This window comes from Cygnus atratus, chromosome 1 (assembly GCF_013377495.2).
Source record: "Cygnus atratus isolate AKBS03 ecotype Queensland, Australia chromosome 1, CAtr_DNAZoo_HiC_assembly, whole genome shotgun sequence".
NCBI classification, from domain to species: Eukaryota; Metazoa; Chordata; class Aves; order Anseriformes; family Anatidae; genus Cygnus; species Cygnus atratus.
This window is the reverse complement of record NC_066362.1, coordinates 185,976,938-185,991,557: the sequence shown is the minus strand read 5'-3', so window position 1 is coordinate 185,991,557 and position 14,620 is coordinate 185,976,938. Positions and strand designations below refer to the sequence as shown.

The window sequence follows — 14,620 nt, the reverse complement described above, 5'->3', positions numbered from 1 at the left end:
GCAGGTCCCCACTTCAGTGAACTTTTTCTTTTGTTTGTTTATACAAAGGGGACTCCACCAAAAAAACTGAGGGGCTTAGTCCCTAACAGCAAATAGTTCTGTATGTTAAAGCACTGTACTGAGGTTTAGGTCCTTATTTGGAGAAGAGTGGAAAAAAAAAAAACCTTTAAAGGTGTGCCTCTGCTACCACGTGAAGGTTAGAAGAGTTTTGTATATCTGAGACATTTCTGTTTTCAGGCCTTAGTTTGTGAAAGCTTTCTGGTTTTGTTCTTCTGAGAAATGTCTTTGAAGTGGAACGCTTTGACGAAATAAGAAAATCATTTCCTCTCTACTTGTTTTTTTTTTATTCTGGATGAAATAAGTTTTACATGGTATTCTCTGCCAATTAGTGCATGGTTATGCAGTTATATGATCTATATGCTATATAGATACTATATTTATTATATATATAATAATATTACTATATAGTAATATTATTTAGCACTACTATTTAGGAGGTAAAGTTAATGTATTGTGAAATTTCTGACTTTGCATTTCAGAACTTCACCATAATGTTGTATGAACATATTTTTTTGTACACAATTCCCTTTAGGTTTTAATGCAAAAATTGTGGGCAGTTTTAAGTGTCTTAAACTTTTTAAAGCAATATCTTCTATTGCACATTGCTACAGAAGTGGAATTGCATTTTTTTGCGTATACTACAGCCTTTTCTATTAGTGGATTGAGTTCTTACTACTCTATCCTAACAGTCCCCTTCTAATTCATTTTAATCTTATCAAACTGACTGTTGGTCGATCAATAATTAATCCTATAATTAATCCTTATGTGATCAGAATAGAGGGAAGCAAGCATGTAAGTAGCCAGCAAACATTTAGGTGAAGGATGGTTCCAGCAAGGGGCTGAAATCAGTTACTCACAAGCATCACGGTTAAATAGTGGCAAAGGGAATTTACATAAATATTTCCTCCTAGTAGGAAAGTAGTTTTTCTAGCGTAGAAAATTACTGAAATTATACACAGGTAAAATGCTTGGGATTTAGGGCTTTGGTGACCAATTAAATAACTAGCAACTCCTAATAGGACTTAACGGAACATAGAGCAGGCAAACAATGAGGGCAGAAGCATGATGTTTCAGAGTAGTTGCTCATCTAAGTCCTGACCTCTTAATTTTTAAAATATGAGCAAGATCATTGATGTTAAGCTGGTCACTCTCCTCCAAACATCCTAGAGGTTTTGCTACCATTCTGTGTTGGTTTTGTTTTTGTGTGTGTTAATCATAATTCATTCACTTGAGGATATAGAACAGAATAGTTCCATCTGGAAGGGATGTACAAAGGTCATCAAGTCCCACTGTCAGACTGCTTTGGGGCTGACAATAATTTAAACACTTGTAGCATCTTTACTAGAATTTGGTGTGATGAATTTTAAATGTTTAAGTCAAATGGCAAACTAATAAGGAAAGAGTTGTTCTTGTAGATGAGCGTTAAACAGTCCTTCTTTGAGTAGAATCTGCAGGGGATAAAAATTGGTTGTCTATTTATAAATGTTCTTTTGCTAGTGTGCCTCCAGAGGTAGGTGCTTCTGAAATTAACATGGTGTTGCTGTCAAATATTAGGTATATAGTGTTTCAAAAGATAGATATATAGTGTTTCAAAAGATGCATTTGGTCTGCTTACGATTCAGAGTATTTTATATGCTGTACAGTAGGATATGCTGTGTTTTATAATGTGGCAGTTTCAATACTGGAAGAATGATTGGTCTCTAATAGTGTTCTTGCTGATATATGCTATAAAGTCTAACACAGCAAGTGTAAGAGTAATGAATTCCATAGTTGGGCTTGCACAAATGTAAACATCACCATTTTCAGTGTAATATGAATGAAACTATAGTCATATTCTTAAAGGAAATTCATTATGGTGTAAATAAAACTGTCCTGGCTAGATGACATAAAAATGTAAAAATGTTTCCCTAAATATTGTAGGAAGGAAAAAAGAATGAATGTTTACAACCTTGATGCTCTACTGGAAATACTATTTTCTGGAAATTGTTGTATTGGAAATATTATTTACAGTGTGAAGGAATATGTCAGTTAACAAGGACATCAACATTTTAATCTAGCAGTTACTTACGTTTCAATGTCAACAATTGTTTTGCAGTACCAGTTGTAAAGCAGACTTGGGAAAAAGAAGCTGCACTTATTGAATACTACAGTGATTACGCAGACATCTCCATTCCTACTATAGATTTAGGCGTACCTAATACTGAAAGAGGTGAGCCGGTGGCTGTTCTCACTTTTGCACGAGTGACTGTGTAAAGATGGCATGTTTCAGGATGATATGCATGTTTCATAGGATGACATCTAGAAATTGTGTGTTTCTATAGCACATTCCTGCAGCTAAAACTAAAAGAATGCTTTTGTCACACAGAAAATGGATGGAGAGTAAAGTTCACCCATCTAGATAGAATATTGTATTTTTTTTTGAGTAGAAACCTACTGTGAGTTTGAAAGGAGGGTGTGCTGACATACTCGAAGAAACAAAAAATGGTGTAATTAACCTGGGCTCACTTTGGATTTATGACCAAAGGCCTCAGACAGTGCCAACTGCTTTCTGAACATAAATTACTTCCCATATGGTATTCAAGTATCGTATGCTTGTGTCTAGTACGCCTCAATTTGGATTCAAAAGCTAAATGTTAATATTGGAAGGTTTTTTTTTTTTATTATAAATGATGTGATTTTTAAAGTGCTCATTTGCTTTGAATAGGAAAAGAAGCTGTGGATATGATGGCTTCAATGAATTTATTCATTTTAGGGTTTAATGTTCTATTGTTGTTAGGCTTACGGTCTCTGCTACAGGCTATTACCTTCTCAATTAGAGGTGTCCAAGCTGTGGCCCGTTAGCTTTATCTGACCCACTAATTCAGTTGTTCTGATCTCTGGATTATTTCCAGCTGTCCTTTTTTCCATACAGTTTATCAGAGGCAGACAGAGGAATTAAAATAAATTATGTTTGTGGTTTCACAGAATCAGCAGAACTAAGGCTTATTTTATTTCTTAAGCAGAGAGTTAGTGCATTTGTTCAAGATATTCTAACTGGGTGTAACTTCGAATACAGCATTCCATCCTTATTTTTTAATTCTTGTTTAGTAATTGTAATATTGATAGCAATAATTGCTTTACACTGTCATTTGTAATCTAGATGAATAAAGACTGTTTGCAGTTAGACTTTTCCAAGATCTAAGAAGGATTCTGTAGAAGTCTGAAGATTCATGTTTTTATTGTCCTGCTCGTTCTAAAGCAGGATGTCTCACCTTTCAACTCCTAGTAAAGGGTGTTTTACCTCTCAGTTTCACTGTAGTCTGATCTTAAATGTTAAGACCTCTCCTTGGAGGAGTTTACGGGGACCTGAGTTGCTGGTTATAAGTACAGTAGATAAATGTAGACCTAAGCAAACATGGCTTTGCTAAGGACAGATCATGCCTGACAAATCTGGTGGCCTCTGTGATGGGGTTACGGCATTGGTGGATAGGGGAAGAGCAACCGACATCATCTACCTGGATTGTGCAAAGCATTTGACACTGTCCCAGTGAGAACCTTGTCTCTAAATCTGAGAGACATGGATTTGATGGATGGACCGCTTTGTGGGTAAGGAATTGGCTGGATGGTCGCATTCAAAGAGTTGCGGTCAATGGCTCAATGTCCAGGTGGAGATGAGTAATGAGTGGTGTTCCTCAGGGAACTGAGTACTGGGACCAGCACTGTTTAACTGTCAGTGACATGGGCAGTGGGATCAAGTGCATCCTCAGCGAGTTTGCTCGTGACACCGAGCTGTGCGGTGCAGTCCACATGCTGCAGGGAAGGGATGCCATCCGGAGGGATCCTGATGGGCTCAAGAGGTGGGCCTCTGCAAACCTTTGGGCAGCCTGGTCTGGTGGGAGGTGTTCCTGCCCATGGCAGGGGGCGTGGAACTTAATGGTCTTTATGGTCCCTTCCAGCCCAAACCATTCTACGATTCTATGATTCTGTGAAATATTTATGTGCAAACAATGGACCAGATGCATCATGAAATACTACGAAAATATCTTGGAGTACTTTGCAGAAGATATTTCTGTCATAATCTCCTCATTTTATATTTTCAGAAATTAAGAGTAGTAATTTGCCCCAAACTGTCCAACAGTTCAATAGGCTAGCTCAAATATAGTTTATTTTCTAGGTTTTTGTAATCAAAGAACTTTCATACTTCAGCATCCTTCATTAAGTATGTTCCTGCGTAGAAAGCAATGATTGTGTTGGAACTATTTGTACAAATAACCATTCAGCATAACAAAGGATATAAATTAACTTGCATCTCGAATATTTTGCCTGTCATTTCCAAAATGTTTTGCATAGTGCTGTAAAATATCCTTTTAATTCCTGAATAATTGTTTATTACAAAATCTCATCATATTTAAATCATATTTTCTGTTATTCCCCTTCCTTTAGGTCACTGTGGAAAAACTTTTGCCATTTTGGAAAGGTTTTTGAATCATAGCTCTCCCAGAACTCCTTGGTTAGTCATAGTGGATGATGACACACTGATAAGGTATATGTTGCAATATTTCAGAAATCACCAATGTTCATGTTGGTAGCAGTTTTAGCAGTATTCATCTCTTCTTCTGTATTTAAGATATACAACTGTATTTTTAGTTATGTACCTTTGTATTCCTTCAAGGAAGAAAATTGCCCCTTTTCCTTCACTGATATTAAAAACAATGTAGTCTTCTAACTTGAAAAAAACTATGTGCATAGTGTTACTACGTAATCCTATAGTCTCAAAATTTGGAGGTTGCACAGCATGATTCTTTAGTGTAGGCATGTACAAGCTGATTGGTTTTAGTAATTTGCTAATGCTAATAATGTGGTTTTTAACTTGCATTGCTTGCATAAATGATACGCGAGAAAGATTATGTAGTCAATTGTCAGAGTCACCTAGAACTATATTTAGGGACTTGCCTTTGTAGAAAATCAGATCCCATTTGCATGAAAACCGACACTGCAGTATAAGAAAAATAAGGCACAGTAATCAGCCATCAGGTCACATAGTCATGAACATGAGAATATGTGGTTCAAGATAATACTTTACATCAAATTATGCCAGAAGAATTTGGAAGAAGCTGTAAATGTAGATAAAGCAGTATTCATATAATTAAAGCTAGCTTTTTGTCTTTCAATTCCTGAGCCAGTGATCATTTGCAAAGTTCTTACCGTTGTTCGGAAAAAATAATTTTCTGTTTTCTCTGATATCAGACTGTTCTGCTGAGAAATGTGGCCTGCTTCTTCAGAAAACTATTTCTAAGCTAATCGATTCATCATTTGAGCAAATCAAACAATCATATCTCAGTAAATAGTCCATCATAAATTTCTGTTAAAAAGTTGGTATCTCTGCTTTCTGTAGAACTGGATTTCTCCTGTCAGTTTTGTGCTATTTACTAGAATGCCACTTAGGCTAGCAATGTCTTTTCCAAAACAAGTATCTATATGGTTTATTTTGTCTTTTCAATGGATTTTCCTCTTACAGTATATTCAGGCTCCGAAAATTGCTCAGCTGCTATGACCCAAATGAACCAGTATTTCTTGGAGAGCGTTACGGTTACGGCTTGGGAACAGGAGGATATAGTTACATCACTGGAGGAGGAGGGTAATGTATTTAAATTCCTGTTGAGAACTACATCAGTTCCTAGTTTGAATGAAAATATTTTGAATTACAATACAAATCAGTTGCAACAGGAACTGTGATGTTGCTCAGTACAACTAAAATGTAGTGATGCTCAAAGACCTAAATATCGCAACTAGCAAGAAGCTGTGCAGCCCAGTAGGAACAGGTTTGTAGAGCAAAGAAGTTGGTGCTGAGCATCATGGATGTTTAAGGGGGTTCATTTTAGCTTGAGCGTTCCTGTGAACAGTTACCAGTTATCAGCACCACATGTTCTCTTGAAGCAGATCATACAGCTCGGTTTCATTTGATAGAATTCTTTCTGCACACTCAGACCATCTCACAATGTGATTCAAAGTGTTGTGAGCAGAGACAATTGGGATACTTGCCTAAAAAAATACACTCCTGAACTGAACTGTGGTGGAGTTTGCAGGAGAACCTAAAGAAGCACACTTAGTGATACAAATTGCTGCAATGAAAACATTCCTTCCCGTTTCTTTTTTTTTTTTTCTGTGTCCAAGCATGGGTAAAAATGACGATGATTCAGTTTCTGTTTTTGAACTTTATGCAATGATTTATGGAGAGGTAGCTGGGCAAGGAGCTTGATATTTATGTCCTGGAAAACAGTTTCTCATAGAAAGAGAACATTGTGGGTTGGTCTCATGCATGAGAGAGATGGGCTGCTGTGATTGTATATAGAATTTGGTTTAAATTAATGTGTGCATGATCTTTTGGTTTGCCTCCTATTACAATGAGAACCATCTTAAGATTCTGATCTGTCTATCTATGTCTAAAGCAAGTAGTGTGGACATCCAAATAGCCTTAGCGTCGTTCTGTGTGAAAAGTAATGACTATAATAACTTACCAGTTTTCTTATCCATCCATGAGTAAATAAAGATCTGCTGACTCACCTTCTCATTGTTTTGCATAGTTGCAAAAGATCTTGCTCAAGTAGGGTTTATGCTAGAGTTGAGAAAGACCTTGCTGTTCGTTAGCTACCAGTCCTATACCTCTGCATGTCTGAGTTTCTGTTCTGTCGTCTAGATGTATAATTTTGGGGATTATTTTTATTCTTGGGTTTGAGCAGATGAAGGCACAGATCGCGCGTCTTGCTCCATACTCTAATTTTGAGGTTTGTCTAAAGTGAAGAATTCTATATAAATGAAGGGACATGATCCAGATAATCAACTAGCAAGTATCTTCCCCAGATGTGGGCAATTTACACCACACCTTCTGCATAGCAACACGTGCTGGTGACAAGTCCTGATTCTTTTTTTCAAGGCTTTAGCTGACTTTTCTTTCTCTGATCTGAATACTGAAATACGACTTCCTATTGTGCTCGCCATTTTTTGTCTTTTCATGATACAAGCAGTTGATCTGTCTTCAAAGTTGCAATGCTAATGTGAAATACTCTACAACTCCAGTCTGACAATATTCTCAGGCCCGGCTTTTTGCCTTAGCCTAAGTATTTCTACAAGTTTTGCCATGTCCTTGTATCAGGCAAAGGATTGTCATGTTGTGAACGAACTCATGAAGCTGTGTAGCAATTTTGGAGTGTGAATCTAGTTAGTGTGATTTGTAGTAGCTGGAGTACCATGTATTGAACTGTGTGGATGATGTAACTTCAGAAAAGACAGCTATGGAATGCTAGACAAGAGTATATTCCCTCAGCTGTTGAATTTAAGACATCATCATGTTTCTGGTCTACTGGAGGATTATTTTAGTGACAACAATCTAACAGCTGTGGGGCTCTTCGTATTTAGATGAGCAAGAGAAGGTGAGCAGAAAAGCCTTTTAAATAGCTTCAAGGAACATTTTTCATTTATAAAGAGAATTCTGTACAGCAGAGGATTCAAGGAATGACAATTCAGATTGAGTTCTTTTCCTTTTAATGGTTACATGAGAAGTAACTAGACAATATATTTGAGTAAGGTAGAAGAGAAAGTCCTGGCGAAATGCAAGAGTAATTAGCTAGCCACCGTTTTTACTGCTGATAAGTAACTGTTGGAATAACAGAATAATTCATTTTCTTTATGTGAAGTAATTATCTTTCAGACAATGCCTCTTGCATTAGTTGTCAGTACTGACTTCTCAAATTTTGAAATTTCTGATAAGCTGCACTAGAGGGCTACTTGTTGTCTTTCAATTTTATAATATGTATGAATAATTTTTATAATTAATATTTAATAATTTACAGTCATTTGGCTTCTCTAGTACTTATTGTATAATACTCCTTTTTTTTCTTTTAAATTCAGGATGGTTTTCAGCAGAACAGCTGTTCAGAAACTACTTGCTAGTAAATGCCGGTGTTACAGCATGGACGCACCTGATGATATGGTTCTTGGGATGTGTTTCAGTGGCTTAGGAATCCCTATAACGCATAGTCCACTCTTCCATCAGGTCAGAGAGTTATTTTTACTAGTGTTTATAATACATTTTGTTCTTTTAAGTATACACATAAAATGTGATTCATAAATATTACAAAGCAGACCAATGTGTAATAACTATAACCAAGATGCTATTGCTGTAGCTTTATTCTCTCCAGAACATCTCCTCCCACGGGATGCCGTCCTTCCCAAACTGATCCTATGTGGGCTGCCCACAGGCAGCAGCTCTTCAAGAGCTGCTCCCACACGGCTCCGTACCACGGGGTCCATCCCCCAGGAGCAAACTGCTCCAGCACGGGTCCCCCACGGGCGGCAGCTCCCCCCAGACCCCCTGCTCCTGCGTGGGCTCCTCTCCACGGGCTGCAGCTCCGGCCCGGGGCCTGCTCCTGTGGGGGCTCTCCGTGGGCCGCAGCCTCCTCCAGGCCACATCCACCTGCTCCACCGGGGGCTCCCCCATGGGCTGCAGCATGGAGATCTGCTCCATGTGGGACCCATGGGCTGCAGGGGGACAGCCTGCTCCACCAGGGGCCTCTCCACGGGCCGCAGGGGGACTGCTGCTGCATGCCTGGAGCACCTCCTGCCCTCCTGCTGCACTGACCTTGGGGGGCTGCAGGGCTGCTTCTGTCTCATTTCTCACTCATCTCTCTCCCAGCTGCTGTTGTGCAGAAGATTTTAGCTTCCTTCAATCTTTTCTCCCAGAGGCCCAACCAGCGTTGCTCCCTGGATTGGCTCTGGCCATCAGCTGGAGCTGGCTCTTACTTAACATGGGGCAGCTCCTCACCCCTGCAGCCCCCCGCCACCAAACCCTTGCTATGTAAACCCAATACATCTACTTAGCCAATTTTTCTAGTGATTCAGAATTTAGTATTCTGAAACATCTTATTACTGAGTGTATATGAATATAATGTTAAAGTGTTCCTGTAACTGTTGTTTTGATGGTGGGTTCTGAAGAATCATAGAAATATCTTTCAATAAATTGGCCTATGCTAGCACAAGAGAAGAAGGTCACAAAACATAATTTTCTTGTTGAGCATATTCTCCAGTCTGGGAGAAGAGGATTGGAATAGATTTGAATCTTTTTTTTTTCTGTTTTCCAGAATTTTTCATAATCTAACTGTGATATCATAGTGGAAAACATGATGCACTGAGTCCCAGAGAGATTTGTTGCATCGTGAACCAAATAAACACTTTGCCTTCCTCCCATGGTAGTAAAGAGAAGAAGCACTTGTGATTTTTCCAAACAGGGCAAAACTTTTTTAAAAAAATCAGCATTTAAATCAGTAAAATGTTGGATGTTTTTCAGATTTAATCTAGTTTAAAAAAATGGGAAGATCTGTGGCTGAATATAAACTGAAATTAAGATAATAGGCTGCTTGAAAAATTAAGTAATTCAAAGCAGCTGTCAGGGAGGGAGGAAGAAGTTTGCTAATTAAATTATCAGCTTTTCCTGTATTGAGATTTTCTTTCTGATTACTTTTACTATTTAGGGAAATGGGATGACTTAGAACACACCATTCAGAATTCTAATTCTTTGTGCATATAAAATCGTATTGATTTTTCTTTCCTGGTTTATCATCACTTCTTTCAGTATAAGCATGAAAGAAAGCAAGTAATGCATCTTCATCAACAGAATTATTGAATAATTTGCTTGTAGAGGCTGGGGGTGGTGGTTTTTTTGTTTTTGTTTTTTAAATGAGTGCTGGAAAGAATAGAACTCATTTTACAGATTTGTAGGAGTGGCACTTACACAACAAAACAAAGCACTTCTTTGTAATCCTTAATAGCATACATTTGATACAGAATCACTTTGAAAGTTAAATCCTAGCAGTTTGATTTTCCATGTAGAAAATTACAGTTGAATTGCAATACACCTTTACTGTCACTTATAACAAATTCTAATTTAGCATACCTTAAACAAAAGCTAAGCCTGAGGGGGAAGACTACCGAATAAAAATGGAGTGTGCTTATTCTCTGAATTTCACTATTATTAAACAAATATTTTTAAAATCAAGAAACCAGAATTGGATTTTCTGTAAACCATAAAATTATTTGGGGCTCCCTCTTGATTGCACTGAATTATTTTATTTTAATTCTTTAAATAAGTAGTCCGTGGTCTAAGCATAAGAGGGGGAGAAAAAAAAAACAGCTCAGATTTCGTAATGTCAAATTCCCTTGTCTGGTTTTATGAGTGGGTGTACATGAAAGAGCATGAAGAATGCAGCATGTAGAATTCATTAATGTGACTATAAGTAGGTGAAATGTACAGAACTAAATCAGTTATAGGCTTCAGCATCAACTCATTGATTCAATTTTCTTTTACTCCTAAAAAAAATTAATGCATCTTTTAATAAATCGTTTTTAAAATGTTGAAACAGTGCTCTCTGAGTAAGTTTTTGCATGCCTTTCTTGCGTTTCTCTATACAAAATTTTTATTTAGGAAAAAAAAAACTAGTTAGTTTACAGAGACCACTACAGATTAGGCTTGTTTATATAATAATGCATTTACCTGCCATCAAATTGCCAGAGAAAATAAAACATGCTTGGCACATTAGGAAGTCAGCTGCATTATGTGCATTTGTTGTAATTCTGTCTCTTCTTATGTGATGTGATCAAGAAAAATGATGCAGTTTCCTGGCACCACAGTATCACCTGCATTTGGTGATCTTTTGCCATCATAAAATTTCATACATTTCAGTTGCTATATTTAGGATCCTACAATCACACTGGCAGTGCTGACATCTCTCAGTAAGAGGAGAAACAAAGAGAACGCTTGGTAAAATCATTTTCTCGTTATTGAATCCAAACTGAATGTTTAAACAGATGTGATACAAACAATGCTGTTTGCTGCTTGCATTCATAGATAGCAGCCATTTAATTTCAAGAAACAGGGCAGAGTTACTATCAGTGTACTTCATAGCATGATGACTGCAGCATGAGTTTAAGATCTAAACTAATGCCTGTAATTTAACAGGATGATGTAAAATGACCTTTGTTGTCATCCTATATAGTTTGTCAATGCCACATTGCTTTGTTATGAAATGGAGGCCACTGAGCGGTGATACTTTCTGATTCTAAAATTATCCTTCGTAACTGATTACTGGTGCTTTTGCTTTGTTCTTCCTTCTTAGGCACGGCCAATGGACTACCCAAAGGACTACCTTTCTCACCAGATTCCAGTATCATTTCACAAGCATTGGAATATCGATCCAGTGAAGGTGTATTTTACATGGCTGGCACCAAACGCAGAAGAGGTACTCAATGGAAAGAAAGTTGGTTACAACAGGGAGGATTTATAAGCAGCAGGTTGTTGATGAATGTACTGCAGATGAGAGGCTGACACTACTGTGATTTTTGTGCTTTTCTTACATTGATCATCTGTTTGTAATATAGATGTTGTTGTTTTGTTCCTGGTTGCTACATTCCTTCAGAGCAACGGAAGAAGGCATGTAGTTGACATTTGGATTCTTCTGTTAGTTTGGTTTCTCTTTTAGGGCTTTATATACCAATGAACTTGCCACACATTTAAAATGTCTCCTACAACTTTATCTGTGTTCTCTTTTGGACTTTTTTTAGTCAGCATCAGTTCACATTTCCTTCCTTTGTTCTTGCAAAAACTGAAGTTCTTTATTTGGGAGCCTAATACTGAACATCTGTTAAACATCTATTGAACTTCGTGTCTGCTTGACCTGCAGAAAACAGTTCTCTAAACCATTCTGGAACAGGTTCCTGATAGAGGGGAGACATGACTTTGTTTCTGTGGCCAGGAGCTGGATTCTGTGAAGGCCATGTTCCTTGATACTCGTTTCAAACAGAAATACTGTAGTTCCCTTGGATAGGTGGACCAAGTGTGAACTACTATTTTACCTTAAAGTTGATTAGCATTTCTGAGGAATGTCGTGTTCAAAATAGACGAAAAAGTTAAGGACTGGGATTTCTTAAGTGGCCACGGGAGGTCACTGTGGCTCCTTTAGAAACCTAAATCGCGGTGTATCTATTTGGCGAGTATAAATGTGACTCTCAAGGATTTTCGACAAACTAACACTTCAGTATTTCTGACGTGTGCATTTCAGTAGTATGTGGATGCCAGCTTTAAAAAGTTTGTAGGATTTCTAATTTATATCACCAAGATAAGTAATTTTATGCTTAAAACATGTAAAAAGTGATTCATATTTAAATGTTCTTGATTTTTTTTTCTTTGAGCAATTCAGTTTTGTAAAAATGTTTGTACAAAAACTGGCATTAGTATGTTTTGAACTAATTTTTATACTGTAAAACTGTTACTTCACGAGAACAGACTATGGCACTTGTATGCTGTTATTTAACTTTGCTTGCTATATTGTAACCAAATACAGGGTCTTAAAGCCATACTGCTGAAGTCATTTGTGGGTTTGTTTCTGGATTTTTTATTTTTTGGTAGGTTAGAAATTGATTCCATTCAGAGTAATGCAATACTTGTTCTTACGCCTAAACAGGGGAGCCACTGATTCCTGTTTCAGTAATTACTGAAGTTGTATAAACACTTGTTTGTGAATGTAGTTTGTGGAATTAGAAGCATTTGAATAGCAAGCACATATTCATAATAGATTCAAGTACTGATTAAATAGGAGCAATCCATGTTATGTATTTTTTTTCCTTCCCACTATCAGTGCCTTAAACAGTAGACATTTTACTGATACCAGGAGTATGCTGTCTGGTACCATGGATGTATCGTTAATTATGTTTACTGTTTAGAACTGTGAGAGCTGAATAAAAGCATTCTTGTTTAACCTTTTGTGCCTTCTTCCTTTTTGCAGAGAGAGTACAGGATTCTTTAAGCACCTGCATCATAATTTTATCAGCTGAATAATATTCGATGGTCAGTTGTACTAAAAGAGTGTTTAAAGATTTTTGTTTGATTTCATATTCTGTTCTTACATACTTCCCCAGATGAGGTTAATTTTCAAGCCTCTATTTTTGTACAAATGAAAAATGCTTTTGCAGTGGACTCCTCATGTGATTGGCAGTCTTGATGCTATCACAAAATTCCATCTATAATGATGCTATCATTTATCACATTCTTCAAAGGTCTAATCACATAGTTCATTCACTTCCAACTTCAAACTGGTGACATTTCACATCTCCTTGGGCCTCGTGGAGGCAGAATAGGTCAGGCAAAGCTGGTAAGCTTTGGATCCATACTGTGTTGCACTTCTGTGCTTCTGTCTTAACTGGAAGACATTAACTCATCCATTGCTTGGTTACTTACTTAAACATTTTCTTCTGATGTGACTAAGGTGGTAGTAGCTTTTAAAGTCCACCTTTTCTCTTGCCGTTTCCTCTGGGCTTTACTGCAAGAATTCTGGAGGTATTAGTAAGTATAAGACTTCTGATTCCAGTCTTCATAGTTTTGAAAACAATGAAGCAGTAATTTACTCAAGTATCCTGTCCCAAAAAGTCATTCTAAATTTTTAGACATAATTAATGATATGCATCCCTAGCAGCAGCATGGCAAAAGTGACATTTTACTCCATGAACTGAAAAATGCAAGATTTTTTTTTCGAACAGAGAGTTTCTGAAAAAAACTCTCAAAATTGAAGCCTTCTATAATTAGTTTTAGAAGACTCAGCAAGGCAGTTACTATCTGAAATCTGGACAAAATTGGTCTGTAATAAGCTTGAGCAGTACTAGGATTTTTAAAGAAAAACAAGAGGATTATAAATGGTGTAATGTTAAAGCAAAGCAAGAGAAGGAAATTCACAAATCACTTCTGTAGCAAGCAAATTAAAATGGGATTGTAAAGTTGTATGAAGTTCCCTTTTCTGAGAAGTTCTAGAACTGTATTGTGAAATAAACAAAAAAAACACATGGGGATCCTTATTGACTGATTCCTTTTAATGTGTTTATAACACGTTTATTCACATGTATTAAGCTGTTTCTTTCATGGAATTCTCTTTGCATTTAGGAGACAAAAACAATCTTGAAATACTGATGTCTTTAATATAGCAGGACACACAAGTGGTGAGTGATGAAATGTTTGAGTCTCACACTTGATTGAATGTGAGAATGAGGGCTACGAATCCAGTGTTTCACATAATCACAGAAGGGCTGAGGCTGCTTGGCCCCTGGTGCCACCCCTGCCCAAGCAGGGACACCCAGAGCAGGCTGCCCAGGACCACGTCCAGGCGGCTTCTGGAGATCCCCAAGGAGGAGACCCCACAGCCTCTCTGGGCAGCCTGTGCCAGGGCTCCGTCACCCGCCCAGCACAGAAGTGCTGCCTGGGGCTCAGAGGGAGCCTCCTGGGTGCCCGGCCGTGCCCATGGCCTCCTGTCCTGGCACTGGGCACCGCTGAGCAGAGCCTGGCTCCGTCCTCTCTGCACCCTCCCGTCAGGGATTTAGGGACATGGATGAGATCCCCCTGAGCCTCCTCTTCTCCAGGCTGAGCAGCCCCAGTTCTATCAGCCTTTCCTCACAGAAGAGGTTCTCCAGGCTCCTGATCATCTTGGTTGACCCTTTGATGGGCTTTTTCCAGTATGTCTTTGTCTTTTTTGTACTGGGAGGCCCA

General features: G+C 37.9%; 1 protein-coding gene across 1 annotated transcript in view; it reads left to right on the top strand.

Annotated features, from left to right (window-relative positions):
* Positions 1–13,903, top strand: part of B3GLCT (beta 3-glucosyltransferase) — a 62,797-nt gene extending 48,894 nt beyond the window's left edge. The window contains exons 11-15 of the mRNA XM_035542603.2: positions 2,156–2,269; positions 4,483–4,582; positions 5,558–5,677; positions 7,948–8,092; positions 11,208–13,903. Of these exons, the coding sequence (XP_035398496.1) occupies positions 2,156–2,269; positions 4,483–4,582; positions 5,558–5,677; positions 7,948–8,092; positions 11,208–11,375 (647 nt within the window). The 3' untranslated portion in view covers positions 11,376–13,903. The remainder of the gene's footprint in view (positions 1–2,155; positions 2,270–4,482; positions 4,583–5,557; positions 5,678–7,947; positions 8,093–11,207) is intronic.
* The last annotated feature ends 717 nt before the right edge of the window (positions 13,904–14,620 follow it).